The 26,190-nt window shown below is 49.9% G+C and overlaps 8 protein-coding genes across 8 annotated transcripts; 5 read left to right on the plus strand and 3 right to left on the minus strand.

Moving 5' to 3' along the window:
• Window positions 1-35: 35 nt before the first annotated feature.
• On the minus strand, window positions 36-1,705 carry N7455_001476 (Zn(II)2Cys6 transcription factor; the record flags this gene model as incomplete). The annotated part of the gene is made up of 2 exons (XM_040951897.2): window positions 36-1,595; window positions 1,649-1,705. The coding sequence occupies 2 exons, from the start codon at window positions 1,703-1,705 to the stop codon at window positions 36-38; spliced, it is 1,617 nt and encodes a 538-aa protein (XP_040818468.2).
• Window positions 1,706-3,242: 1,537 nt separating this feature from the next.
• N7455_001477 (uncharacterized protein) lies at window positions 3,243-5,143 on the plus strand (the record flags this gene model as incomplete). Its single annotated transcript, XM_065604007.1, is given in 4 exon segments — window positions 3,243-3,431; window positions 3,450-3,495; window positions 3,547-3,762; window positions 3,822-5,143. The coding sequence occupies 4 exon segments, from the start codon at window positions 3,243-3,245 to the stop codon at window positions 5,141-5,143; spliced, it is 1,773 nt and encodes a 590-aa protein (XP_065462498.1).
• A 2,573-nt stretch (window positions 5,144-7,716) lies between these two features.
• On the plus strand, window positions 7,717-8,452 carry N7455_001478 (uncharacterized protein; the record flags this gene model as incomplete). The annotated part of the gene is made up of 2 exons (XM_065604008.1): window positions 7,717-7,989; window positions 8,039-8,452. The coding sequence occupies 2 exons, from the start codon at window positions 7,717-7,719 to the stop codon at window positions 8,450-8,452; spliced, it is 687 nt and encodes a 228-aa protein (XP_065462499.1).
• A 566-nt stretch (window positions 8,453-9,018) lies between these two features.
• On the minus strand, window positions 9,019-11,171 carry N7455_001479 (putative C2H2 finger domain protein). The gene is made up of 3 exons (XM_040951243.2): window positions 10,807-11,171; window positions 9,540-10,728; window positions 9,019-9,486 (listed from the first exon to the last, which is right to left on the minus strand). The coding sequence occupies exons 1-3, from the start codon at window positions 11,004-11,006 to the stop codon at window positions 9,469-9,471; spliced, it is 1,407 nt and encodes a 468-aa protein (XP_040818291.2). The 5' UTR covers window positions 11,007-11,171; the 3' UTR covers window positions 9,019-9,468.
• A 318-nt stretch (window positions 11,172-11,489) lies between these two features.
• Window positions 11,490-15,711, plus strand: N7455_001480 (HECT domain protein). Its single transcript, XM_040951232.2, has 3 exons — window positions 11,490-11,699; window positions 11,772-15,462; window positions 15,525-15,711. The coding sequence occupies exons 1-3, from the start codon at window positions 11,494-11,496 to the stop codon at window positions 15,645-15,647; spliced, it is 4,020 nt and encodes a 1,339-aa protein (XP_040818495.2). The 5' UTR covers window positions 11,490-11,493; the 3' UTR covers window positions 15,648-15,711.
• A 485-nt stretch (window positions 15,712-16,196) lies between these two features.
• N7455_001481 (uncharacterized protein) lies at window positions 16,197-17,285 on the plus strand (the record flags this gene model as incomplete). Its single annotated transcript, XM_040951850.2, has 4 exons — window positions 16,197-16,232; window positions 16,346-16,681; window positions 16,765-16,927; window positions 16,996-17,285. The coding sequence occupies 4 exons, from the start codon at window positions 16,197-16,199 to the stop codon at window positions 17,283-17,285; spliced, it is 825 nt and encodes a 274-aa protein (XP_040818473.1).
• Window positions 17,286-19,252: 1,967 nt separating this feature from the next.
• N7455_001482 (uncharacterized protein) lies at window positions 19,253-20,894 on the plus strand (the record flags this gene model as incomplete). Its single annotated transcript, XM_040951352.2, has 2 exons — window positions 19,253-19,274; window positions 19,357-20,894. The coding sequence occupies 2 exons, from the start codon at window positions 19,253-19,255 to the stop codon at window positions 20,892-20,894; spliced, it is 1,560 nt and encodes a 519-aa protein (XP_040818445.2).
• A 466-nt stretch (window positions 20,895-21,360) lies between these two features.
• N7455_001483 (putative DUF21 and CBS domain protein (Mam3)) lies at window positions 21,361-25,755 on the minus strand (the record flags this gene model as incomplete). Its single annotated transcript, XM_065604009.1, has 5 exons — window positions 21,361-23,431; window positions 23,504-23,791; window positions 23,814-23,922; window positions 24,041-25,441; window positions 25,616-25,755. 5 exons carry the CDS (start codon window positions 25,753-25,755, stop codon window positions 21,410-21,412), a joined length of 3,960 nt encoding a protein of 1,319 aa, XP_065462500.1. The 3' UTR covers window positions 21,361-21,409.
• Between the last annotated feature and the right edge of the window lie 435 nt (window positions 25,756-26,190).

Genomic DNA, 26,190 nt, shown 5'->3' on the forward strand with positions numbered 1-26,190 from the left:
ATCACATTTCATGTCAATACAAGAACCACCGTTGACTACGGCAATTCCAATATTTCAGGTGATGAGCTGTCCATCTGTACTGAAGCACTTGAGGGATCACCCGGGACAACCTTGGCGCCGAGGACACCCATCGACGACGCTACGCGATCCAACCAGATCACAGCACGGGGATCATGTGGATCAGATGTCCTCGACGGACCCTGTCCAAGCTCCGAGTGAATCCGATAGGGGAGGGTGAAGCTCTTCGACGTCCCAGAATCAGAGGGTATGGAATATTCACTACCACTGCTTGGTGGCGTGACGACAGTCGAGTCTGGCGAATCGACGAGAGTAAAGCGTAATCGGTCTCCAAGACGGTTGGAGAGCTGCTGGAGCGTCTCTAGCATATTTTCTGCTCCATTGAGGAGCAGCGCTGGACCGGTGTCTGGGAAGATCTCTGGCACGGGGCCTATAAAGGATCCGGGTCGCTGAACGATACCTTGCTCGCGCTGACTGTGCGCATTGATACAGCACCGGAGCTCGGCGGCGAGCGAGCGCAGCCGACGGGAAGTGTCATGTATGCGCCCGATGAGATTTGTGATCAAAGTTGAGTCTGGCTCAGTCGGCATTGAAAGCAGATCCCGGGTCTCGCTGATATACCGCGGGCATTTGGCGATTTCCATGAAAGCCAGGTCGGATATTTCTCCGTATGCAGACCAGTCGCCGGGCTTCTGGCAGTCTTCCGTCCTGACTTTCGCCGCGTAGGATTGCCATTCCTCTTGGTCTAGAAAGCAGGGTTTGCCCTCATAAACTGCTGTGGCGACGAGGAAGCCGCGGAATGCAATCCAGCACCATTTTCCGAACCCTGTCCCGTGCGCTTCTGGGCCTCGGCTTATCATCAGCCGCTTGACGCCATCGGAGTGCACGACCCAGGCGTCAGGCGTGGTTTGCGCGTACATTTCAAAGACACTGAGAATGATGGAGGTACATAGCATGTTGTCAGACTTTGCGTGGTTAGCTTTTGGGATGGCCCGGATAACCTCACGCAGCGACTTCGAGTACATTTGTCGACTTGCTTGGAGGAGAGCTTTATCTTGAGTCAAGTGTGCTAAATAGACAGAGCTCAAGCAGCAAACCGCGTAGTCAAAGTAAGAATCGCCGCCGAAATTCATGACGATATATTCGGCGAACCCGGGCGCATTTCCAGACCGGAACCGATTATGATAATAGAGGGTCGGAAACGACGTGCCGATGAAGTCGAGAAATAATTGTGGCTGTGCGGCACGGAACGACTTGCGCACCAGGGACGGCGACACTTTTTCATCCCAGCCACCCAAGGAGGAGTGTCGTTGTATGAGGGCAATCGCGTTGCCGCGCACCACGTCTGCAGCGGTAGCGGAGTCATCGCGTGCGGGGGGCGATCGGTCAGTTCGGGTTGACGATGTAGCGGACGCGATTGGGCCAGCCGATGCGCCTCTCCCCTTCCGTCGGGTGTTGGAGCGGTGTCGTCGAGCGAGGTTGGGGCCTTCGTCTTGGAAGCGGAAGGTTCGCCTGTAGCCCGGACAGGCACGACCATATTTCCGACACTGGCTGCACTCCGGGGCTGCCTCGTCGCACTGGGGACTTCGTTAGCCCGATAGCTCGATTTTATACTTGGGTGCATATTTACCTTGATCCGTCGCTCGCGACACAGGGCACAGCCTGTACTATGCGGAACTCCCACCATGGTGTGTCAAGACCGATAAGATGTCATCACGGGGCAGATGAAAGGTTCATGTGGTTTATGTTCCCATTTTTCGGCTTCGAGTTTCATGAAGCTGGATCGAGCCGAGTTGAGCCGAGTTGAAATTGAGTAGAGTTGAGTAGAGTTGATTTGAAGGGGGGAATTGAGAGAGGCTGTCAGCCCTAGGAGATTGTTTCATTGGCGTCGAGAACATTTTGCCAAGAAAAACGTCCAAATCAGCGGGGAACAACCGTTTCAGGGATCGACTCTATCGACTCTAATCGATAGGCATGATCCCATAATTGTGACCGATTTTTAAAAAAGGATAGAAGAGAGTCATTTACAAAAAGATTTGAATGAGATGAATTGAAGACCTGATTGACTCAAAATGTAGGTGAAGATGGGATGACCTTGGATAACCCAACGGGTAGGACTTCGGGATAATTCCTAACATTCTGCCCCTATTTATAAATACAACCCTGGAGGTCAAATTAAAACTATCCAGTATCTCTCGCTTAGAGTAAAACCCTGTACTCCAGACTCATTGTCAGTAACCCTTCGCCTGTCGGTAGTCTCGCAATAAAAAAAGGGGTTTGCTGTGTCACTCTGCGTCGTGAATCAAGAATACCACGGTGGCAACAAGCCTCCTACTAACACTTGGCGTAACGACGTGGACGATGTATTCCGTATTATGAGTTCACACTACCAATGGGTGTTGAGAGACTGTGGTGCAAGCTTTCATTCGTCAAGGGAATCATGATGTTACCTAGCAAGCCTCGCCGATACCTTTTAGAGAGCCTTTGAGCTATCTTTTTAGATATATACGAGGGTGACAAAAAAAACATATTCTATATAAGAGACTTTTCTACATATAACCTCAGACTATATAATTAGTCTCCTATCCCTGGCCGGGATATACCTTTGCATACTTGTAAAGTAAGAGTCTAAATTAATGCCTGGCAATATGAACCAATGAGAGAGTTATGAACCAATGGCATACTTAGTCGCCCGTACATATCTCTGGGATTGATATTGCTTTTCTCGTTGACCACACAGCCGAATGGGGTTTTAGAGGGCATTCGAGTCTCTTGTTACCCGACAATTGCTGATCTTCCAGAGGGCCCCCCCCCCAATTCCTAGAAACGGTGCCTGCTCAGCGGAAAGCAATTAAAAACAAGGGTATATTATTTGAAAGGGAGATAATTTGGCCCTAAACAAATGACATTGATGTCTAGGAGAATATGGTAAATGAGAGCGCAAGTATGACGGGAGGATCTGCGTATAGGATGGACCAATGGGGTTGACTTGGCATACTCGGATCGAGAGTCCCTAGTCCTGAGGGTACCTTGTAGAAGGATTCTCTCCAATCATGGTGGTTGTACCCCGCGTTCTGTCCAGGTGTACATATTTCCCAAGGTCGTATAGAGGATGATTGGACAAAGGAGGAAGAAATCCGAGAGCGCGCCTGCCGCGGGGAGTAATACAATGCCTTAAAACTGGACTTGTCTCTGTATTTCCCCTCAGTTGAAACAATTGAATCATGCCTCTTCTAACAGCTTCTCGCCCTAAGGTTCTTGTGCCAGAAAAGCTGTCGCCAGATGGACTGGCTCTTCTGCGCAGCTTGCTGGATGTCCACGAGCGAAAGGGTCTCAGTGCCGAGGAATTATTCCAGATAATCCCCGATTACGATGCCCTTCTCGTTCGCTCTGAGACCAAAGTCACTGCCACTGTGCTGTGAGCTGCAAAGAACCTAAAGGTTGTAGCACGCGCTGGTGTTGGGGTTGACAATGTTGGTAAGTTTGAATCTTGTGGTTCGCTGGGGTTTATGATTGACTGGTGTTTAGATGTCGTGGAAGCTACGAAGCTTGGAATTGTGGTCGTTAACTCGCCTTCGGGGAATATTGGCGCAGCAGCTGAGCATACAATTGCATTGATGATGGCCATGGCGAGGAAAATTCCCGAGAGCTGTGCTAGTCTCAAAGATGGGAAATGGGAACGAAGTAAATTCGTCGGCGTCGAAGTCAAGGGGAAGACATTGTCAATTATTGGTCTGGGAAAAGGTAAGCTATTCCTCAATTGACTTGTTTGGGGAACATGGTTTGACCGTGCAATGTACTAGTGGGATTGACAGTAGCACGACTGGCCAAGGGTTTGGGCATGAATGTGAATGCTCTCGATCCATATGCATCTTCGGCGGTTGCGGCGTCGGCTTCGGTTGCCCTTGTATCTTCGCTCCCGGAGCTGCTCGCATCTGCTGACTTCCTAACGATTCATACACCTCTCATTGCCTCAACTCGGGGAATGGTTGCGGAAGCCGAACTGGCACAACTGAAGCCAGGTGCTCGGGTATTGAATGTAGCACGGGGAGGAACATTTGATGAGGATGCACTTCTCGCGGCACTGGAGTCAGGCCATCTTGCCGGTGCTGCCATTGATGTGTTCACCTCAGAGCCTCCTGCTCCTGATTCATCTGCAGCACGACTAATCGCCCACCCACGAGCAGTTGTTACACCACACCTTGGTGCGTCCACAGTAGAGGCACAAGAGAATGTGTCAGTTGATGTGTGCGAACAGGTGCTTGAAATCCTGCAAGGATCGTTGCCGCGGAGCGCTGTCAATGCTCCTCTCATCCTACCCGAGGAATACAAGAAGTTACAACCATTTGTACGCCTGGTTGAAAAGCTGGGCAGCCTGTATACTCAGCACTATGCCGCTTCTCTTGGCGGAGCAATGGGCAGAAACACCTTTGATCTGATCTACCAAGGCGAGTTAGCTAGCGTCAATAACACGAAGCCGCTCTTCGCCGCTTTGATCAAGGGTCTTCTTGCTCCTATTAGCAGCACAGAGGAACTCAACATTAATATTGTCAACGCTGAGCTGGTGGCTCGCGAACGTGGTATCTTTGTCTCAGAGCAGCACTCCCGTGACCCGTCCGACCACTCGTCCTATTCGTCGCTAGTCACTCTTGTTGCACGTCCACCTTCTCGGGCATCGTCCCGCGCCCCAGCTTCCGGTGACATCTCCACTGGATCAATTCCAGATCAACCCCAGCGAATTATTTCTGGCACCTGCTCTGGTGATCAGCCACTGATCACTCGCCTGGGTCGATTTGAAGCCTCTTTTGAACCAGAGGGGAACTTGTTGATTTGTGAGAACTACGATTCACCGGGGAAGATTGGTGTCGTGGGTAATATTCTTGGTCAAGAGGGTGTCAATATCAACTTCATGGCTGTTGCACCTGTGTCAACCAAGCTGGCTATCAATGAAAGCTCAAAGAAGTATCTTGCCGCAGATGAAGGCTCTAAAGAACCAGCTGCAAAGGGTCAATCATTGAAGGAAGCCCTGATGATCCTCGGCATTGACAGAGGAGTTCCTGCTCATGTTACTGCTGCTTTGGCTGAGGAATCCGGTATCTTGAGTGCATGCGCTGTCACCCTTTGATTATATGTGCATTGATCATTGGTGAATGTTGCGCGGATACTCGGATACTCGAAGGGAAGGAGGAGATGCTTTCAGTTATAATTCCTCAACGCCTTCGGGGCTGTCTTTCAACCATGGCAGATCCTTTTCTACTTATCTCTCACTTTCATTTATACATCCCCGGCGAACAGATGCGCATATTGGAATGGTCAATGGTCCTCTGCCTAAGCCCGAAATTTGGTTGACCATAAAGATCGACGTCAGGATTGAGTTGAATCATCAGTTAAATCACTAGTTAAGACCAAATGAAATGTGCTCCTTCTTACATTTCTCAAGGTCCTTTCATCTCTGAATATATTCAAAATGAAGTATTCCCCAAGCACCTTTCCACCGAAATGCCAATGGCCTAAGAAGATGCCTCCTCAAATAGCATACTTCGTGTTTACGACAGTTCCGACCGTGCCGACCGCAGACGGAATTTGCTTTGCGCCGACTTGTAAATTCTTGCATGCCTTTTACCTCTTCCTTCTTAAAAGACTTGGAAGGACTACTATACCTGTGACACCCCAGTCGATGTTCATAGGCGTCAAAACCCTCCCATGGCACCGAATAGACCTACTTCGCCGACTCCAGAGCCCCGATGGAAATATTGCAATCAATGCTGGATGCTCCATCCACGCTCTGTTTGGCAGCCTTTCTGGAGGTTGGACCATAAGGTGTGCTCTTATGGCTGCAACACGCTTGGTAGCCGGAAGTGCTATTTGCCGCACGCCGGTGAAGTCGATGTGTCCTTGTCACATTCTCAATATACACCACAAGCTATGACTGGTCTCTATATTCAATAATCAGCCCCTCGACTGACTCTAAAGGTGACGTTCAGCACCTGACCAATCACAACTGCAAATGTGAGATGTTACTACACACATGTACCTTTAACGAGAACCCCATCGCACAGGTTCAAATCAACGTCTCCTTCTCGTTCGGTTGTCATGATCAGAGCTTACGCATGCGTACTCGGATGCTCTTCGATTTCACAAAGTCGACCCCTTCGCAGCTGGAAGACTTCTGGAACACGCGTGATATATGTGTGCGTGAAAGCCTTGGAAAGTGGGTTAAACAATTTTTCTGTGAAGGCAAGAATCCTTTCGCCTCGTACATGGATTGGAAGCCCTGTCAGTGGTTGAGTTGGGATGTGAGTGACGAAGGACCACTACAGATTACCTTGAACCGCAACCTGGGGAAGCGTGAATGGCCGAGTAAGGGCTGGATTCGGAACTGTCGCAAATTTCCTAAGTAGGATTTGGTTCTTTTCTATTTTTATTATGACCTAGAAGAACAGTCGGCCGCTTATAGGGTCTCTATAGGACTATAATAAACCGACGCATGTATTTGGCCTCAGATGATATTAGGGTCGTTATATGGAAGAACATACCAACGTGTCTTTTCTTGGTTTTTTAGATGGTATTTTTAGGTGGTCTTTTTGGGGGTCTTCTTAAGGGTCTTCTTCGATGTATACAAATGCAGGTAAAAAGCATAAACGGTGTAGAGGTCTTTTCCATGTACAATCAGGGATGATTCAAAATAAATGGATGACCAACTGCTCGCTCATAGTAATTTTGTTTAGCCAACAATATCGCCTTACGCATTATAGTATAGGTTGATGATCTCGCTGGTGTATCTTTCGTCTATTTCAGCGCCACACGAACATGATAGTTCATATGCTTTAAGGATTATCAATACATATTTGTATGCATCTGACCTCATCTTGGTTTCACCCGAAGGTTACTAGTCACCTCATAGAGAAGGGTGATCTCATTGTCGGTGCCATCTGATAAGATCAAAGTGAGGACAAAGTGAGGATAGACTGAGGATAGACTGAGGATAGACTGAGAATAGACTGAGAATAGTATGAAGATCAGTCCAACCCCTTCCACCTTTCCCTCTATGCTGCCTCCAACTCCCCCTCAGATTCAGCCCCCATTCATCCCCATTCATCCCCATCACCACGCCAAAGTAATTGAGGGCGGAACAATCGTTCTATATAGTATTATCCAAGTTAAAAGGGAAAGAGGGAAAGAGGCCATACCATATAAGTTTATAAGGAAAGTGCAATCTCCTCGATTGATCTTTCTTATTCCATCCTCGGTATAAATATCTCTTCCCTCAATTCTTTCTCTCAATTCTTCCATCCACTCCTCAACCTCTTCTATATCTTCCCATTCTCCCTTTACCTCTCCTAAGGTGTTTATACCCCCTCCCCTTACTTCTTCACTTTCTCGATTCTTCGTTCTTACATATCTCCCGATGTCTCTTTACTCTCACTTATACCTTCCAATCCTTCCCTTATATATATCTATATATATCTATCTATCAAGGTATTTATATCCCTTTCCTCGGTTCTTCTGTCTCCCTAACCCCCTTTCCCGGGCACTCTTTATCTTAAGTCTGCGGATTTCAAGATCTCCTATTTCATATCCTTTTTTTACCTTGCTTTGGCCTTTCCCTCACTTCGTCTTACATCGCTCTTTACGTCGGACCTCAACGGTGATTATGTTTGAACTGTCCGCTGATTCCAACTTTGCAGCAATGACTATATGGCCCGCACCGACGACCAGATTCGGTCTCTTCACGCCGCCACCACCGCGCTTAGCAACGAAAACGCCTACCTCCAACAGCAGATGAAGGCGACCCCCGTCATCCCTCACGAGCTGGCCGAGCAGCAAGTGAGGGATGCGGTGGCAAGCACGATGCTGTTCGCTGACCAAAAGCACGAGGAGGTTGTGAGGTTGCTGGAGCAGACTCATAGCGAGGAGCTCATGGCAGCCAAGGCTGGCCACGAGAAGGAATCGGTTAAGGAAACATCGACAGTCAAGGAAGAGGCAGAGGCTGCGCGAGCTGCAGACTGCTAACGCTCAGATTGCCGATGACCTTCGAGTCAAGGAGGAAGCATACAATCAGCTCGAGAGTGAGAGGGATGGCTTCCTAACAGCCGGCGAGCGTCTACAAGGCCGGTGTGACAGACTGGAGTCCGAGGCAGACGACCTTGCGAGGGGTCTAAAGGCCCTTGAGGATGAAAACCTGGGGCTGAAGGGAGCAGTGGACTACCTTGCCGACGAAGGCGAGAAATTCCAACAGCAGATAGAACAGTTGAAGGACGATAACCGAGCCTTGTTGGACCACAACGAGGAGCTGCTTTGTCAGACAGTGGTATCCGACCTCGACCTCCAGCAGACTCGGGGCAGAGTGGGCAACCTTGAGCGCAAGGTAGCGGATTTCGAGGCCGCAGACATCACCGCGGTGGTTAGCGGCATGGAGTTCAGTACTGAATAAGCCTGACAGTGGTATTCGACCTCGAACACCAGCAGACTTGGGATACAGATACGAAATTCTTCGACTCGAGTGCAGAGGTCCTCATTCTCAAAATGAATCACCCAACATTCGGGCCGTACTACAGCAGGCACTGCAGCATGACTGCATGAGGTTCTTGCCCCTCATCCCTGCTCGCCACCAGAAGCTACTCCTGGTGGTAGAGGACCCAGTGTATGGCTAATTCCTTACACTGGTACTTAGGAATGGCGCTCGAAAGTCCGTTACTCCGATGAGCCTCTCGTTAGATAGTTTAATGAAATTGTCAGAATCATTTCCTCGATTATGCCTGTATGTCCAGTCCATGTAATTGTGTATGCCAACTAAGAAGCCAAAAGTCTCTGATATACCGTACGAATCCTTTCGATGTATCCAATCACAGACCTTGTAGCTAAGCTTGGAAAGCAATGGTTGATTTAGATGTAATGTTGGTGCCCAGAATAGACCAAATTGCAAACATGCATGTGGTTACATCTACAAGTTATAACATGCCTCACGGCACAGATATTGAGCAGATTTGCTTCGATTTTCTCGGACTAGATACATGAATGATATCTCCAAAAGACTCCCCCAAATAACATGAATGACGACCCAATGACGGCATCTGTAACAAAAGGTATATGCAACATGTAATCGCTATCCATAAAGACGTCCCTCCATAAAGTTGTCCAATGTTCGGTGAGGCCTCGTTAAAACCGACCGGGTTGAAAAACTCATTTGAGAAAATGGCCCGGCTCGGAAAGAGTACCTCACTTGGTTGTTTCGTTGATGAATCGAAGGGCTTGTAGAAGCCCATAGGTTCGCCAAACTCGGGCAGTCTCGCGGCACGGAAGTAACGAGCGTGCAAGTTGAAGAGCTGCGGTGGTTGTCGATGTCTTGCGAGTATTGGCGAATGGTTCGTTGGTGACATCGAAAGGACGATGTCGTGGATGAAAACCGGTCGATTGATGTGATTTCCCGTTGGTGCTGTGATGAAGCGATCATTGCAGAAGGGGATCCTAGAGAGGAAGTTAGTTTTGCAAAATAAAAGAAGAGTACAGGTGGAACATACGCGGAAGTGCTTCTGGTGATTGTTGGCTCTTTGGACGCGGGCGACGTAACGGTTCTCTTGGCGAAGGGCACGAGTTCTCTCGCGACGCTCGGCAGTGAGAGCAGCTTCCTTTTGTTCTTCGGTGACACCAATCATGCCCATGCCGCCGTTGGCACGAGTGACAAGAGCGCGGTGATGGCTGGGGCGGGTGCGGGGCGGTTCCTCCTCGACTTCTCCATTCGCAATGGCAAGCTGGCGGGCAGCTCGTTCAGCGGCTGAGGGGTATTTGTGAAGGTTCTGCTTGTAGTACTTGGCAAGCGAACGGTGACCGACACTCTTTCCAGATGGAAGGTGGAGCTCGTAGTCTGCCTCGTAGGCACCAGATGCATTTCGATATGAGTCAAGGTCGTCCTCGTCGACGGAGGATGCGGAACTGTCGGTTTCCCAACCTTGGTCCTCTCCATCTCCGTTCACCTTGACGCCACCGCTGTCGGCAGTGGATTCGTCTTCATCTTCGGAGTAGGTGCTCCGGAAATCGTAGTATTGACCGATTTCAACTTGCTCTTCTTCGGACTCGAAGGCAATCATGCAGTGGCTCTTGTCGCGCATGTGGGTTTGGATGGCTTGTGCGTCGTTCTTGATGGCGTGGCAGTAAAGGCACTCGAAGTTCTCGGTGATTTTTCGGTAGAGATAGTTGACGAGGCCATCGAGATCCGCCAGATATTTTTGCTCGGGGATGAACAAGCCGTGGTCTATGCGCATGTGGTCCACGTTGGTGTGAATATCGGTTGATTCGGTTTTGCAGAAGAGACAGCGAGACGCCAAGAAATCATCTTTCTTGATCTCGGATTCCATATCCTCATCTTCCTCTTCATCGATGGTGGCAGTCTTGAGGTCTTCAGTGACCTTGCTGACGTCATTGTCGGACTTGGTCACGGGTTCGCCGAGAGAGAAAGCGGAACTCTGGACGGAGGCAGCATCGCCATCCTTACGTAGGCTGGCTGCGCGTTGCTTGTGCTTCGAGCTGTTGATGTGGTTTTGGTACGAGTTCTCGCTATAGAAGGCCTTGTTGCAGGTGTGGCAAGTCTTTTCGTACGAAGCCTTGGCGGCGGCCTCGTTGGATGTAGCTTTAGCGGCAAGAACTTTTTCGTTGAAAGTCTCGAGAGTGACCGGGGGTAGGGAAGCGATGCGACGCTTCATGTTGTATAGACTAGGCCAAATCAGCTTCTGAATCCACAAAAATACATACATAAAAAAATTGTAAAAAAAAAAGGAATTCAAGACTTACTGCCAGTCTTTGCGCATGTGATCTCTCTGCGCATCGCTGCGTTGGAAGGCAACAAGACAGGTGTTGCAAGTGTATTGCAGCGAGGCTGCATCTTGGTTGGTCGACGACATATCGGTGGTTTTTTGAGTGTCGTGGGTGGTTGAGAGGGCGGGTTTTCCCTGTGGATTGTGGGATGAATATTTGTTGTAGGCGGGGTACATATGAAGGCTCTGCCTTGTCCCGATTTTGATGATTTTTTGATGATTTGATGGTAGATTGATGATCAAAGTGGATGAAAGTGATGAGACCCAGATGGATGTAAGAGAAAGGAATTTTTCAAAAGAAATGGACCTGTGAGTCAGTCTTTATGCACTCAATAGACCGTCATCCAGGGTTGATCTTCTAAATTATCCGTTTCTTATCGAGCGACTGAGCACCTCTGAAATGCTACTAGTCCTAATCCAGTAAGCGTGATAATTGATAAATGGCTTAGTAATACACGAAAAGGTCGGGCTGAGTAACCCAAGGTCCGCCGGACTATTTGACTTCCGTCACCTCCGATTACAATAGTGGATATATTTTGCCTGAGGCATCATAATCTTACTACGTTATCATCAAGCTAGGTGGACCGTCTTGGTTGCATTTATTCAACGCGTGGAGACGAGCAAACAACTAGCGCTCACTCTCAGATATGCTATTCTGTTGAAAATGACGAGGCTCCGCGGAGGTTCCATCGACGACCCAGACATCGCGCGATCCCCCGGCCACGGGCGAACTCACAGTTATCGGTCAAAGCTCCCACCAAACGCACCGGATGCGCTCATACAGAATACTATTGAGGTATCGGATCCCTCAAGAGTGTTACCACGGTATCGTGATGACCGAAGACGGAAATTCAACGGCTTAGTGCGCAGGTGAGTGGGAACTCTAAACGCTGGGCCTCGACCTCCTAACTCCACATGACACTAATTGGTTTGGCGGAATAGATACAAAGCTCAACTGCTCCACGGCTGCGATGATCCCGGATGTCGAACCTCTACATGTGCTAGTCATCGCCGAAGACTCAGTGAAGGTCCATTTCGTCGATACACAGAACTCAGTGCAAGGACCCTGGCATGCTACCTCGCCAGCTTGGACGACCCGGAGACCGGTTTATGTCTGAACGTGCCTAAGCCGCCACCGCAATTGACAGCGGAAGATTACCATCGGATTTCCTTGCGCCGAACCCGTACACTTGAAGCACAGACGGCAGCAGCTAACAGGTCGCCAAAACCGGATCGGTACGATGAAGACCACTCGCCCCACGACGTATCCAGCCCTGCGCAAAATAGATCAGCCGTGTCAGAAGTTAAAGAAGGGGATTCTTCGCCCCAAATCCGTACCGGTAGCAGCTATATTCGAGACCTCGACCATACCGCGGAGCAACAACTAAAAGACCCCAAGTCTTTTACACAGAATCTTTTTGATACAATCTCCCTTCGTATGGTCGAATGGCTTCCCCTTCGCCGTGCCCCAGAGACATTGGGGCCAAAGCCCAAATCACCTGCACCGGAAGCCGCAAATCATCCATCTACTCATGAGAAGCACCGCTACCATGCCGACAAAGTTCCAGGCAGAGATGTCAAAATTCCAGGCAGTTCCACGTTTCCAACCCAGCCCGGCTCTCAACCTCGTACTCCTTCATCACGAACATCGGCATCTCAACCCTCCACAGTCGAGCTCAAGTTTCAGAACCAGCATGTCAAACGCCTATCAGTCTCCGAGGTTGATCATTGGCGCCATAGTTCGCGTTCAAGCCTTGACGATAAAAAGAAACCAGAATTTAACAAGAAGCCCCCAGTGGCTTCTGATGAGTTTGTCAGCTTGCCTTCACCACCAGCGTTAAAGCACCGTCCGCAAAAGCACCGCGGAAGAATCGGGGATGTCGATTCAGTTTCCCTGGAGGAACGCCGCAAAAGCCAACGACGTGTCTCCTGGGATAGCCAGAAGCTGCTGGGTGGAGCATCTCCTATCAATAGCACGAGGAGCACGGAGCCCGTGCCTCCTCCTCGCTCTCTTCCTCCTTCTGTTACCCAATCTCCTAGCGAGCGCAATACAAAGCAAGTTCTTGTCGAAAACTCGCTGGACACGATTCCACTGGCTCAGACGGTCACTCATCTTACCCCCGAGATCATCGATGGTCTATCACAGGTCATGATTGAATCTGCGGAAGATGCTGATTGCTGGGAGGAGGAACTTGATCTCATCCAATGCACTGGCAGCTTTGAGCAGCCGGATTGGCGTTTTGCAACTCTCCGTCAGCGTGAAGTATTTCCGTTCATTGCTCAAAGTGCATTTTTTGTGTTCAGCAGCCCTAGTCAGATTTTGCGCTCCTTTAGTAGTGAGTCAACGGACATGGTTGGGGCTACTTTCAGTCGCCTTGATGTTTCCCGTCTGCGTTTATCACTGCAGCGCCTGTTTACGATTTGCCCATGGGATATTGCGCTACATAGCCTCTGGAGCTCTCTGGACACGCTCTTTGTTCCTCCGCTGGGATTTCCCTCTTCTGGACGGCCATCCCGTCGATCATCTCGCAGTTCGACCATGACAGGACCTGCGGCCCCCCCAGTCGTTCCCCGACGAATATCTGAATCTGCCAGCGAAGATCATCTGTCGGATCCTGATGCCGCCTATATCGCTACGATTGCCTTGTTCACTTTGGTCAGCTTTGTGCCTAATATTGACTTGCGGACTTGGAGGACAGTGGTCCGGATGCGTGCCGCTGGGTCTGTAGCTTCACTGTCGGACATGCGCAAGCTGCCTTCAAAGAATGCCCAGCAAGCCATCGAGGTGACGGACAGATTCGAGCACGAGTTAGGTCTCCGCCTCATTAATCGCCTCGTGCGGGCTCTCACTGCGCGGCTAGCATACCATGAAATCTCCAAGGCCCGCCAAGTGTACAGCCTAGACCTACCAAAACAGCGCAGGCTCAGTGTGCTGGACCGCGTGGTTGACTACCTTAGTGAGCACCACATCTCTCATACTGCTGGCAGTGATGAGCCCACTGAGTCCATTAGCCCAGCCTGCCTCATTGTTGAGTGGCTTCGGACTCTTTTCCTGCGTGAATGGGACGGCAACCCTGAGATGGCCCGTAGCAGCTCAGCCGGTGGTGCCATTCAGATTCTAGCCTCAATGTATAAGGAACGAAACCGCTTAGGTCTTTTACCCGAAGACTTCTACACACCTCTTCTCACCGAGCGGCTGGACCCATTGGATATGCCCGTGGCATGGGTTGAGGGCCTCCCAAACAACCGAACCATGCACCTGCTATCATATTCCTTCCTTTTCCCTCCGTCCTCTCTCGTGATCTACTTCCGTGCTTTGAACTATTCTGCCATGACCAAGTCCTATGAGGCTGCTATGACCACCACGAGACATGTCACTCAGACTGCCTTCGGGGCCATTCAAATTTCCGAGGATCCTCGGCTCCTCACCCGCTTGAAAACATCAATGTCCACTTACCTTGTTCTCGTTGTCCGCCGAGACAATATCCTCTCTGATGCTTTGAGTCAATTATGGCGGCGTGAAAAGCGAGAACTGATGCGACCCTTGAAGGTGCAAATGGGCATGGATGAAGGAGAAGAAGGGCTTGACCATGGTGGTGTTCAACAAGAGTTCTTCCGCTTGCTAATGGGTCAAGCCTTTGACCCATCCTATGGCATGTTCACAGTTGATACTCGACACCGCATGTCTTGGTTCCAACCGTGCTCATTGGAACCTCTCTACAAGTTCGAACTTATCGGTCTGTTGATGTCTATTGCAATTTACAACGGCCTGACCCTCCCCGTGAATCTTCCCACTGCTTTCTATCGCAAATTGCTGGGCCTGAAGGTGAAGCATCTGGACCATATTCGAGATGGATGGCCGGAGCTTAGCCAAGGGCTCGACACATTATTGGCATGGAAAGATGGCGATGTCGGCGATATTTTTACGCGAACTTACGAGTTCAGCTTCGAAGCCTTTGGAAGTATAGAGACAATCGATATGCAAAAGGTTAACCGTGATGCGGCGTGGCCTCTTGCTAGCAAAGTCAAAATCACTGCTCCGGCTCCTATCGCGGGCTCCAGCGCCTGGATGGATGTGCCAGCTTACTGCGACCCTGCGGTATTGAGATCACCAACCTCTATGGCAGTCGAGGAGGCTACCGATGTCACATCCTGTGGGCCCGCCTCAGACGCGACCGCCAAGTCAGTGTCTGAGTCCACGTCACTTCAGTCCTCTCTACTCCCGGCTGAAGAGGCCGCTCTTGTGACCAACAAAAATCGACATCAGTTTGTCAAGGATTACATCTTCTGGCTCACAGACAAATCCATTCGACCACAGTTTGAAGCTTTCCAGAGGGGGTTCAACACGTGCCTGGACCGATCAGCTCTGTCCATCTTCTCGCCGGAAGCGCTGAAAACTGTGGTAGAGGGTATTCAAACAATTGACGTAGAAGAGCTCGAGAACCATATCCGGTATGAGGGAGGATTTGGTCCTGACCATCGTGTCATTCGTGACTTCTGGGATATTATCCAAGAATACCCCAATGAAAAGAGGGCCCAGTTACTCGAATTTGTCACTGCTAGTGACCGAGTACCCGTCAATGGGATATCAAGCATTATGTTTGTGATCCAGAAAAATGGCGTTGGAGATTTGGTAAGTTCTACCACTTTCTATAACCTACATAATATAGATTGTCATACTAATTGTTCTTCTAGCGTCTTCCTACCAGCTTGACGTGTTTCGGACGTTTACTTCTTCCAGAGTACTCGTCAAGGGAGGCATTGGCGCAAAAGCTTGACAAGGCTCTCGAAAACGCCCAAGGGTTCGGCGTTGCATAAAAGGTTGTCAGATTCCATTGTTTACCTATACATACCCATTTGTTCTATAATTCATCGATGTGGTGTTGGGATTCTATCCCATATGGCGCAAATAACATATTCTCATGAAGTACTTGGCCTTCTAGGCATCTAGAGAGGATCCCTCATTAAGATAGACAAATCACAATTTATAGATCTCCATCGGACTCCAATGCAGAGCTGTGGTTCGCTTGACGATGTGGCGCTCCGCAAATTTATAGGACCAAATCGGACTTCTGAGGTCCGAGTTGTATGACTCTTAATATTTGCGTCCCTTAATTGTATATCTCTATTTCTCGCATATATCTCTCTCTCAACTACATCAGAAATTCTTTTTGGGTCAAATATACTCTCTAAGGCACTCCGATTTGCCCGTGCCCGTGCCCTTAGCCCAAGCCCTCCACCGCTATCACCCCCACGTCCCGCGATAAGCACTTTTAACGTCTTCAACGTCTTCAATATCTGCAACTCCTGCAAGTTTCTAGTGTGAAATCCACCAGCTTACTTCCGATACCCTCTTGAACATCGAATATGGCTCCAATTATCCACTGCGTCCGCCACGCCCAAGTATGTACATTTCGTGACAATGATCGCAGCCCGACTCCCTGAGCCTCGACAATTCATTCGTAACCTTGAAACATGACTCTTCACTGCTCGGTCGAACTAATAGATAATCACAGGGCCTGCACAACGTTTGCACCGCCAACCACGTCATCCAAGACCCCCTCCTCACTGACCTCGGCCACGAGCAATGCAAAACGCTCCGCGAGAACTTCCCCCGCCATGCCAACATCGACCTGGTGACCGCCTCGCCCCTTCGTCGCACCCTCTACACTGCGCTCGAGAGCTTTGCCCCCGTCTTCGAGTCAAAGCCAGACTTGAAGATTATTGCTCTGCCTGATATTCAGGAGACCTCAGATGTTCCATGTGATACTGGCAGCGAACCTTCCGCTCTAAAGGAGGAGTTCAAGACAGGAGTTGATCTGGATCTCGTGGAAGAGGGGTGGAATAACAAGGTATGTTTCTCTCTTTCCTGCAGTTTGGGGATTGCCTCGGCAGTATCCAGCACTTGGTGTACTCACATCTAACTCTCAAAAAGTTATCCGGTCGTTATGTCCCCACCAACAAAGCCCTCAAGGAACGCGCTCGTGCAGCCCGTCGCTGGTTGAAAGCCCGCCCGGAGAAGGAGATCGTGATGGTCACGCACGGCGGGTTCTTGCACTATTTCACTGAAGACTGGGAAGACAGCAGCCAGTACCAGGGTATGTGATATGATTGATGCTATGATTGTAGGGGATCATACCGCTAACGCCGTTTTTCATTCTTGCAGGTACCGGCTGGTCCAACACCGAGTACCGTACGTTCTCTTTCAGCGAGGAAATACACACAGACGATTTGGAGGGATACCCACTGGATGGTGATAATGCCTCACTTGAGGAGACAATTGACTCACGGCAGCGCCGGGGTAAGACTGGAGCTATGCCTAGCCGGGAAGAACAGAAGACGCTGTATAAGAAGGGCACCCAGGGCTGGGATGACCAGGGATTGCAGATGAGCACTGCTGATCGGGAGGCGGCTAAGGTCACTGGAGGTGAGGAGGTCAATGGAGTCCGGGTATGAACTGGGCAGTGAACAAAAGTGTGATTTTGATGGACATTGCTATTGTACTTTTCGGTTGTCGCAGATTGCGGCGGGTTACAAAGATAGAACCAGTATATACATAGATCTGACATAAACCAAAAAATAATTCCTTGGATCTTTAAGCAAGGCTCTTTATTCCATTGTCTGTTGATTTCTTTTACCCCAGTTCCCTTGGTACTTGAGCCCCGTGGGCTATTTTAGCCCTGGGTGGCTGTTTCAGCAAACAATAGGCACAAAGCCGATGAGCATGGGTTATATGAAGGCCTTCATTGTCGAGTCTTTTACTATTTGTAAATATTCTTTATCTTCGGGTGAACAATGACCTTCTTCGGCCTCGAAAACACAATAAAACAGTCCGCCATAATCTCGACAAGCATGCCGACAAAGGACTTGTGGAGAACAACTATGAGCTGGGCTACCCTTTGTCTTGGATATAATTGTCTATATAATGGCTTTCGGGCCCCTCGCTTTTAATCCCATCGTCAGGAGCATTCCAGCTCAAGACAGCTCAATGCCTGTCTTCTACCTACTATAAATGGACCGCGAATTATTCGCTGAGTACCTTTTCCATTCACTTGCAGGATAGACACTAACACTTCTATCTAGGAACATTTATACCTCCATTATATCTATCCATATATCACAGGTGGGCGGCCTTCCACTAGAGCATCATTGCTAACATATAACATACCAAACTAGGGCACCGTGGCATTCGACAACGACGAGTATCGATCCGAACATCCTTAATTACCTATCTATGGCTAAGTCCTTTGATAACCCTTTCCCTCGCCCCTTTACCTCCCTTACTAACGAGACCCAGAAATTACCGCACCATATATCGTCCCAAGCCTTTCGAGTATATCGTTCTACATATCATATTCCCATCCGGTAGGTCAATCCAAATGCACAGAGACACACCAACAGACTGAATTAGGTCCCCTAGGGAAAATATTCCCCGAATAGCGATTCAGATACCGACTAACAGAATGACTAAGTTCTTTACTGCCCTTCTTAGAAATGCGAAGTCAGTACTAACGAAGCATAGGCCCGTGGATCTTCCTTGCTCAGACCTCATCACATAGTTCCCCCACCTACCAAGCAGCTAAGTCATTCTCTACCCTCGTGTCACTAATCGGAATTTTATAGATACATCTCGACAATAGGTCACAATATGTGGTCAGCGATCAGCCGTATAGTGAGCTAGATTTACCATTTACTGCTCCCCACCCCCTGTGAGTTGGATTCCATACTAACGCATCTATATAGGACTTAATTCTTGTCTAATAGAATACTCATAATCTTTTTATTTCTTGTTCGAACAGCTAGGTCATTCCCTTGACCCTCAGTACTAACATGGAATTTAGAAGCCACACCTCGATGCGTTAATACGAACACTGTCTGATAAATCTATGACTAAGTACCCATATAAGCCCTTCCTCTGAATCCAGACTCAGCGCTAATCGAATTGACGATATAGACATTCTCTTTAAAGGACGCGCTTGCATTGCCACAATTGGACTAATAACAACATTGATTCACAATTAAATTGCGGTATTTGAGAAATATTACAGGTATACAATGTTTATAGTGCGGATAGCATGTCGATAGCATGTCGATTTAGTCTTTCGATCTTTCGATTAGGATTGTACCTACGTAGGTATGTACAAGCTCATAGGCAGTTAAGTTTCAGAAATGTCATGCATAGAATGCCGATGCCTATATTTCCCCCGTATAGTCCCTGATCTACATATGTAAATAACTAAAATACTTTAAATGCTGGTGCCTTCAATTGACGTACGAATCAGCGGGGATCGGCCTGCTATTTTTAGGCGCCGATCACTAAGTTCCGTGGCGCAGACTTCACTGCCGCGGGCGAGCTCTGGATATAACTCCTTCACATAACCTACATAGTCTGTTGTTGAGATTTACACACCCCAGATGACAAGATGATCGATGAAAATTTACCCAGTACGTTGTAAGGAGGATGCTTCTCTTAGCGCAAGCTACGTCATCCCCCGACTTCAAGATTCTCATACTGACTGCAGAACAGCGTTCTTTCTCAAGAACAACTCAAAACAGCCTCAGATCAGCACCATATACCATAGTCAACATGGAAATGACCCCGAACCTGCTTACTCCTTGCGCGCGCTCGACCCCGCCTCCCCAACATCACAAAACCGCTACGGAGTCGCGTTGTGCGACCCTTACGTGACAGATGTTGTCTACGGCGAGGTGGCCGTGGCTCCAGATTGGACACAACCGAGTATGTCGGCAGAAGCAATACGAGCAAATGGAGGCGCTGTACCACCCCCAGAACCCATCCTCCCTACCGAGTTCAGCATCCAGCTCTACAACCCCGACCAAGAAATCACAGTGAAATATCATACCAAAACGTGGAACAAGCCAGCTCGGTGGGAATTTGAGATGCCGCAAAACACATTCCGGGTTCCGTCAGCTTCAGCGCTAGACCAGACTCAGATCGATCCCTCTATCGCAGACGTTACTCCGAAGTTGAGGTTCAGTTGGCGCAAGGATGGGAAGCTGTCAAAGGATTTGACATGTCTGTTGCACGGCAAAACTTCAACAATTCCCGACACGCGCACAAAGAGCCGCGAGCCAGATATTACTATTGCTCTGTTTCAAGGACTGAAGGAGCTTACTCTCTACGAGCCCAATCTCTACCGACTCGAGATGGAAGATGCGAAGGGGTTGGAGGTCGTCCTGCTCTTGGCAGCCGTTGCGATTCGAGATATTTTCTTTGGGCCTGCCAAGGAGGCCTTTCATATTACCCCCGGTGGATCGAACCTAGCCCGCAAGCCAGTAACAGGATCAACTGCAATTGCGGCGCCGACCACACCAACGAGTGATCCCAGGCCCGACCGGAAGAACCCACAGGCACGACCTCTTAGCGTCGCAATGAGTGGAAGGCCATCCCCGCCTCGGCTTAGCATCCCGAACTCCTCATCCCCGGCTCCACAAGAGAGGAGGCGACAGGATGAACTCGCAAGAGAGGAAGAGCAGCGACGAAGCCAGGAGGTTCTCGCCGCAGAACAAAAAGCACGACGTCGGCGGGAGTCAGAAGTCGAGAAAGAGACCAAACGCCTGCAGAAGTTATACGGGAAAGAAGAAGAGCAAGCACGAAAACAACGACATACTCCAGCTCCATCGTCTAGGCCCTACCTTCCACCCCGACACACCGGACCCCCTCAACCTTACTCCCACCAATACTCTCAATCCTCAGTCCAACTTTCTTCTCAACCTATGGGTCGTCCATCCCATCATCCCCGCCAACAATACCCACACGGTGCACCGGTCCCCAATGGCCCATACCTCCACGCACCGGGCCGCATGGATCCCCGAGCCCAATCCTCCACCCATCTCATGCAGTCCCGACCACAACAACTACGCCCGCAACCCCGACCGCAGTCTACCGTAGGGTTCCACCCTACCAGCAGCGGTGCTCTCCCAGCAGCATCGAGGCCGACACCTCAAGTCCAGCCGAAAAAGAGCGGGTTCTTTGGGTTCCGGCGCAGCAAGGAGGAAAATCCTGCTACCAAGCTTGAAAAAAAGCGGAGTTCTATGTTTTGATCATCTATACCCTGGCGCTTTCGTCTTTTCTCACATCATACTTTGCATTTCGTGGTTATATTTTTCCATCATTGTCATCTCATTGTACCCAGATACCTGGGTAGTTGCATAGCCATTACTTTTTTATTAGAGTGCACTTAGATGATATCTACTGTTTTACAGATTCAAGACCTAGTAAATTGGCGACAGCTGCCTTGTATTTCTCGTATTAGGTGGTGCCCGAAAGACAAATGCTTCACCGCAAGCAAGTACGTAGATATCTTGAAGCATAGTAAAGGATGATTGGACCTTATGTACGTGTGCGATATAACATTTTGCACCTGGTTAACATTGCTTTCCAAGCTTAGCTACAAGGTCTGTGACTTGAACTCTACGTCTACAGAATTCGTACGGTATATCAAGTTTCCACATGAATTGAGAGATTTTTGGCATCTTAATTGGTATACACAATTACATGGGCATACGGGCATAATCGAGGAAATGAGTTCAACAATTTCATTCAACTAACTAACCACTCATCGGAGTAATGGTTGGTCCTCCGAGGGACCGCCATCAGACTTTGAAGCTTTGCCATGCTTCTTTCGGCGGCGCTTCTTTTTGGATTTTGCGTGGCCACTGTCGGGATTTTCTGATTTTGCGTCATCGGTATCAAGAACTGAACCGTCGGTATGGTGGTGGTCACGATGGCGATGATGGCCTGGTGGATGAGATTCACCTTCTGAGGAACTCGCGCAATTTGCATGGAGGACAACTTTGCGAATACCATTGACATCCACAACCTGTTCTGTGATGCTTCCACTACGCGCCGGTCCGCGGTGATGGTAAATAAAGCCTGGTGTACCAGGCGAGTCAACACTGCCTTCGTCACTACTAGCCTTCCGCGTCGACCCAGAACGCAGTTGGTTTTCGGAATCGTCGTGTAAAGCAACACTACTAGCCTCGCGCGTCGACCCAGAACGCGGTTGGTCTTCGTGTTCCTCACGGACAGCCTCGGGAATGGAGACTGTGGGAAGGTCTTTGTATTGTTGAGCACCGGTGCCTTTGCTCACATTGTCTTGCGAAGTCATGGTGCCGTACCCAAGTTTGAGAGCATGCGCACCATCTTTAGCGTCTGTTCCAGCGGAGTTGAGCAAGCCCGCGCCTATGCCACCTTGATATCCAGTAGAAGAAGTGATAAGCTTTTGGGAGTCGGAGGTGCTTTGTCCAGACTCAAAGTCGGTTTGTGCGGAACGGGAGGGAGAGGCGCTGTTGCGCTTTATCTTGACGGCATGGTAACGGGTTTGGCGCGGCCTGCTGGCGAGGTTGGAGGGACCAAGATGTTTAAGGTGTTCTCGAATCTCATCTGTGGTGCCGACTTGTGTGACCCATTCATTTGCTGAGTCTGGATTGATGTCGGTATTAGTTTTGCGAAGTTGAAAGCGGGGGAGTGGTGCTTCCACAGAACTACGGCGTCGAATCAAGTCGGAAGGCTTAGGGAGAGATGAAGGTTGTGTGGAATCTACGTCGATCAAGTCGCCATCGGTGATAATAGAGGCGTTCAAAGGAGGCTCTTCGACGATCTTGCCTTTGGCAACCCGAGACTTGGGTGCAGGTGTCATTCGTCGGATGGCTTTGTGGACATCAATGAAGACGTCAGATTCGTCAATAATTTCTTCTCCGATCAGTTCTTCAATGACATCTTCTAAGGTGACAACTCCAAGAGCGCCACGATCCTCACTAGGATATTCAGAGACAAGAACCATATGGGACTTCCCCTCTTGGAAGAAATTCACAATATCCAGACAGCTGGTTTCAGGGCGTGTTTCAGGAAGTGTAGCCAAAGCAAAATCGCGGACCCGTTTGCAATCTTCCGGGTCATATGTAATGAGCATCTTGACAAGGAGCATACCGACAAAGTTCATCGGATTCTCAGGTGCGTGAATAGGAATGCGGGAATATCCTTGGGAAAGAATGTGGTCCATCGTGCGTTCATCCAAGACAGTGTCGGCGGACATAGTGAAGACATCATCCATTGGTGTCATGATGCTGCCTACTGACTTCTCTTTGAGGTCGAGAACTGCACTGATAATGGTCACTTCATCAGAGTTGAGTTGCTCTCCGGCTTCACCCAAGGTTTTGTGAAGAGTGACGAGTGTTTTTAGTCCGGCCTTTTTGTAGATAGTACCATGATCCTCTCCAAGCAGCCTGTCTAGCAATTTTGCAATTGGCCAGGCGACTGGAGACATAATGTACATCAAGACCAAGACGCAAGGTGCCATCCAGGCACCGATGGGAAGACCGTAACGAACGCAAATGGACTGTGGAACAATTTCGCCGAAGATGACAATCAAAGCAGTACTTCCTAACACCGCCGGCCAACCACCACCGAGTGTTCGGTCAAGGACGATGGGTAAGGTTTCATTTGTGATCACATTGCTGAGGAGGAGCGTGACAAGAACCCAGTGTTTTCCGTGGTTCAAGAGATTGAGAACACTAGCGGCATTTTTCCTTTCGTGGCCTTCGCCGGATGTCTTGATGACTTGGAGATAAACTTCATCCTGTACGACGAAGCAATCAGGATGTCAGCCTAGTTCATCGGGGAATTTTTAACCGGGTTGGAAAGAACTGACCTGTCCCATCAAAGCAATTGTAAGACCCGCAAATGCTCCACCGCTCAACACAAGAGCAGCTGAAAATCCCAAGTAAAGCCATAGACTCGGATCGCTCGGTTCCTTTGGTGGTTCTGTGTCGCTGGATGACAGAAAAAGAGGCGAGAAGATAGGCGCAGCAGTGGTGAAAGGAACTTGCGATACGGCGACGAGGAGAAGCTTGGCCAGACTCAGCATCAATGGCCGAGCGGCAAACGAGCGGTATGGTGAAGAATTCATAAGAGGGATGTGAGTGACCAACGGGACATGCTGTGATGTAATGAGTAATGACCGTCGGTCGCGGCGGGGAGAAGAGAACACCAGGTGGGGACGGGGCAGTTAGAAGCAGGAAGGGAATAGATGGAGGCAACAAGGAGGAGGGAGGGAGAAGGGAAAGGGGCCTTGAGATGATTAGTGAACCCGAGGAAGCAGTGGTTAAAGGACGACAACAGAGTGAGCACCCGAGCAACGGAGATCGGTGGTCGGGAAGCCGGGACAGTGGCTTATTCAGCAGCAAACCCCATGCCACTAACCGCTGTCGTGATGTCCGCGGCCTCGGCCGTCTGGAAATCCGCCACCTGCTGCTTCAGGTTACCCACTCTGCCTTGAGCGTGCTGGACTTCGATGCCAGATACCACAGTCTTGAAAAAGAGTTCCTCATTCTGCGCCATCAGGCTTTGGTTGTCGTGCTCCAATTTCTCTACCTGCTGCTGTAACGACTGTTTGTCGTTGGTGAGGTTTCCCACTGCTTCCCTCAGCTCCACAGTCAAATCCTCAAGGTCCTGTTTGCCCCTCGCAAGGTCGTCTGCCTTGGTCTTCAGTCTGTCATGACGACCTCGTAGACGCCTGCCGGCTCTTAAGAAGCCGTCCCTGTGTTGCATAGCTGTGATATGTTTTCGGGTTTCGACTTCCACCTCGCTCTTGAGCTTGTCACATTCTTCCTCCTTGACCCGAAGGTCATCGGCAATCTCGGTATTGGCGGCCTGCAGCTCGCCCAGCTGCGCTTCCTTGGCAGCGAGTTCTTCCTTTCGGCGGGTTGCTTCCTGTCCCGCTCTCTCGGCCGCCTCACGCTGCTGGGCTCGGACAGTCTCTGCCTCTGCCTTGACTACCGATGTTGCCTCGATAGATTCCTTCTCGTGGCCAGCCTTGGCTGCCATGAGCTCCTCGCTATGAGTCTGCTCCAGCAACCTCACAACCTCCTCGTGCTTTTGGTCAGCGAACAGCATCGTGCTTGCCACCGCATCCCTCACTTGCTGCTGGGCCAGCTCGTGAGGGATGGCGGGGGTCGCCTTCATCTGCTGTTCGAGGTAGGCGTTTTTGGTGCTGAGCGCGGTGGCGGCGGCGTTGAGAGACCGAATCTGGTCGTCGGTACGGGCCACATAGTCTCGAGCCTCGCTCTCGAACCCGACCAGCTTCGACTCCCACGCCGCGTTGACAATGGCCACCTGCGCAATGGCAGTGAATGTTTTTGCGGGCCGACCACGTTCCCGCTTCCCAACCCCGTACTTTTTGGCCGGGGCCCAACGAGGACGCCCCTGAATCCCGCGAACGGGGTTTTCCAGGGCCTGCTGCTGTAGGTGTTCCAGGTCCTCGAACTTGCGTCGCCACTGGCGACACTCGACTATCACCTCATCTTTCGCAAACAGGGATTCCTTGATACCCCGGGAGACAGTCGCCAGTTGAGCGTCCAGGCGGCGGACTTCTTTTTCATGGCGTTTCTTCTCGGTCTCCCGGGCTATCTCGGAATCGCGAACTCGTGCCTCCGTGCCACGAAGCTGCTGCTCCAAACCCTTCACCCGGGCTCTCAGTCTCTTCTCGGTTTCGGTGGCCTCGGTGGGGTGGGTGGACTGGGTGGCTTCGGCATCGGCCACCCACACTGCCACCGAGGCCACCAAACGGAACAGCCATGCGCGGGGACTACTGAATGTTAGTCTTGATGGATATTTGGATGGGTATTGAGATGAGTATTTGGATGGGTATTTGGATGGGTATTGGGGATGGGTATTGGGGATGGGTATTGGAATGGGTATTGGGATGGGTATTGGGATGGGTATTGGGATGGGAGATATGAGGGATGGAGCCTCCTAAACTTACCTGCTGATGCAGCATATCCCCGTCACCAAAAAGGTGAAACCAACCACAACACTTCCAACAAATTGGCACAGGTCGCGGTGCCAATATGCGGCCATGGCCGCAAACATGGCGACAAAAACAAACGAATCGAAACGAGGCATTGCGGTTCAAGGAAAAAAAAAACGGTTCAGAATGGCAAAGATGGGAAGAGAGAAGAAGAAGAAGAAGAAGAAGAGAGAAAAACAAAAACAAGAGTCGAGCTTTTAAGACCAGTCCTACGCGTTCCTTCCTGAATTGAACGACTGCCCATTCAAACGTTCCTTCCTTAATTGAACGGCTACCCATTCAATCGGTCCCCTACCCACCCAAGGCAGCCTTCAGGTATCCCCTCCAAATAATGGGACAATATCAATGAATGGTCTTGTGGTACAATAGCATAACTACCGTATTATCTACATTGTGGATTATTGTGGAGTCGCAGATTCAATAGATTAAGCTTTGCGGCCCGTGTGGGGTACATGTACATGAACCGACGGAACAATGGCGTGACGTCATGAATCTTCAAGTTGTTACCTGGGTAGGTATGTCTACCGTAA

Source organism: Penicillium solitum (genome assembly GCF_028829755.1).
Source record: "Penicillium solitum strain IBT 25940 chromosome Unknown utg000001l_segment0_segment0, whole genome shotgun sequence".
Classification (NCBI taxonomy): Eukaryota; Fungi; Ascomycota; class Eurotiomycetes; order Eurotiales; family Aspergillaceae; genus Penicillium; species Penicillium solitum.

Excerpts from the sequence above, each read along its gene's own strand:
- N7455_001479 (XM_040951243.2), bottom strand. The coding sequence starts at position 11,006 with ATGTACCCCGCCTACAACAAATATTCATCCCACAATCCACAGGGAAAA. Across the intron at positions 10,729-10,806 it reads CACATGCGCAAAGACTGGCA|TCTATACAACATGAAGCGTC; the intron begins GTAAGTCTTGAA and ends GATTTGGCCTAG.
- N7455_001480 (XM_040951232.2), top strand. The coding sequence starts at position 11,494 with ATGACGAGGCTCCGCGGAGGTTCCATCGACGACCCAGACATCGCGCGA. Across the intron at positions 11,700-11,771 it reads TTCAACGGCTTAGTGCGCAG|ATACAAAGCTCAACTGCTCC; the intron begins GTGAGTGGGAAC and ends TTGGCGGAATAG. Across the intron at positions 15,463-15,524 it reads AAAATGGCGTTGGAGATTTG|CGTCTTCCTACCAGCTTGAC; the intron begins GTAAGTTCTACC and ends TTGTTCTTCTAG.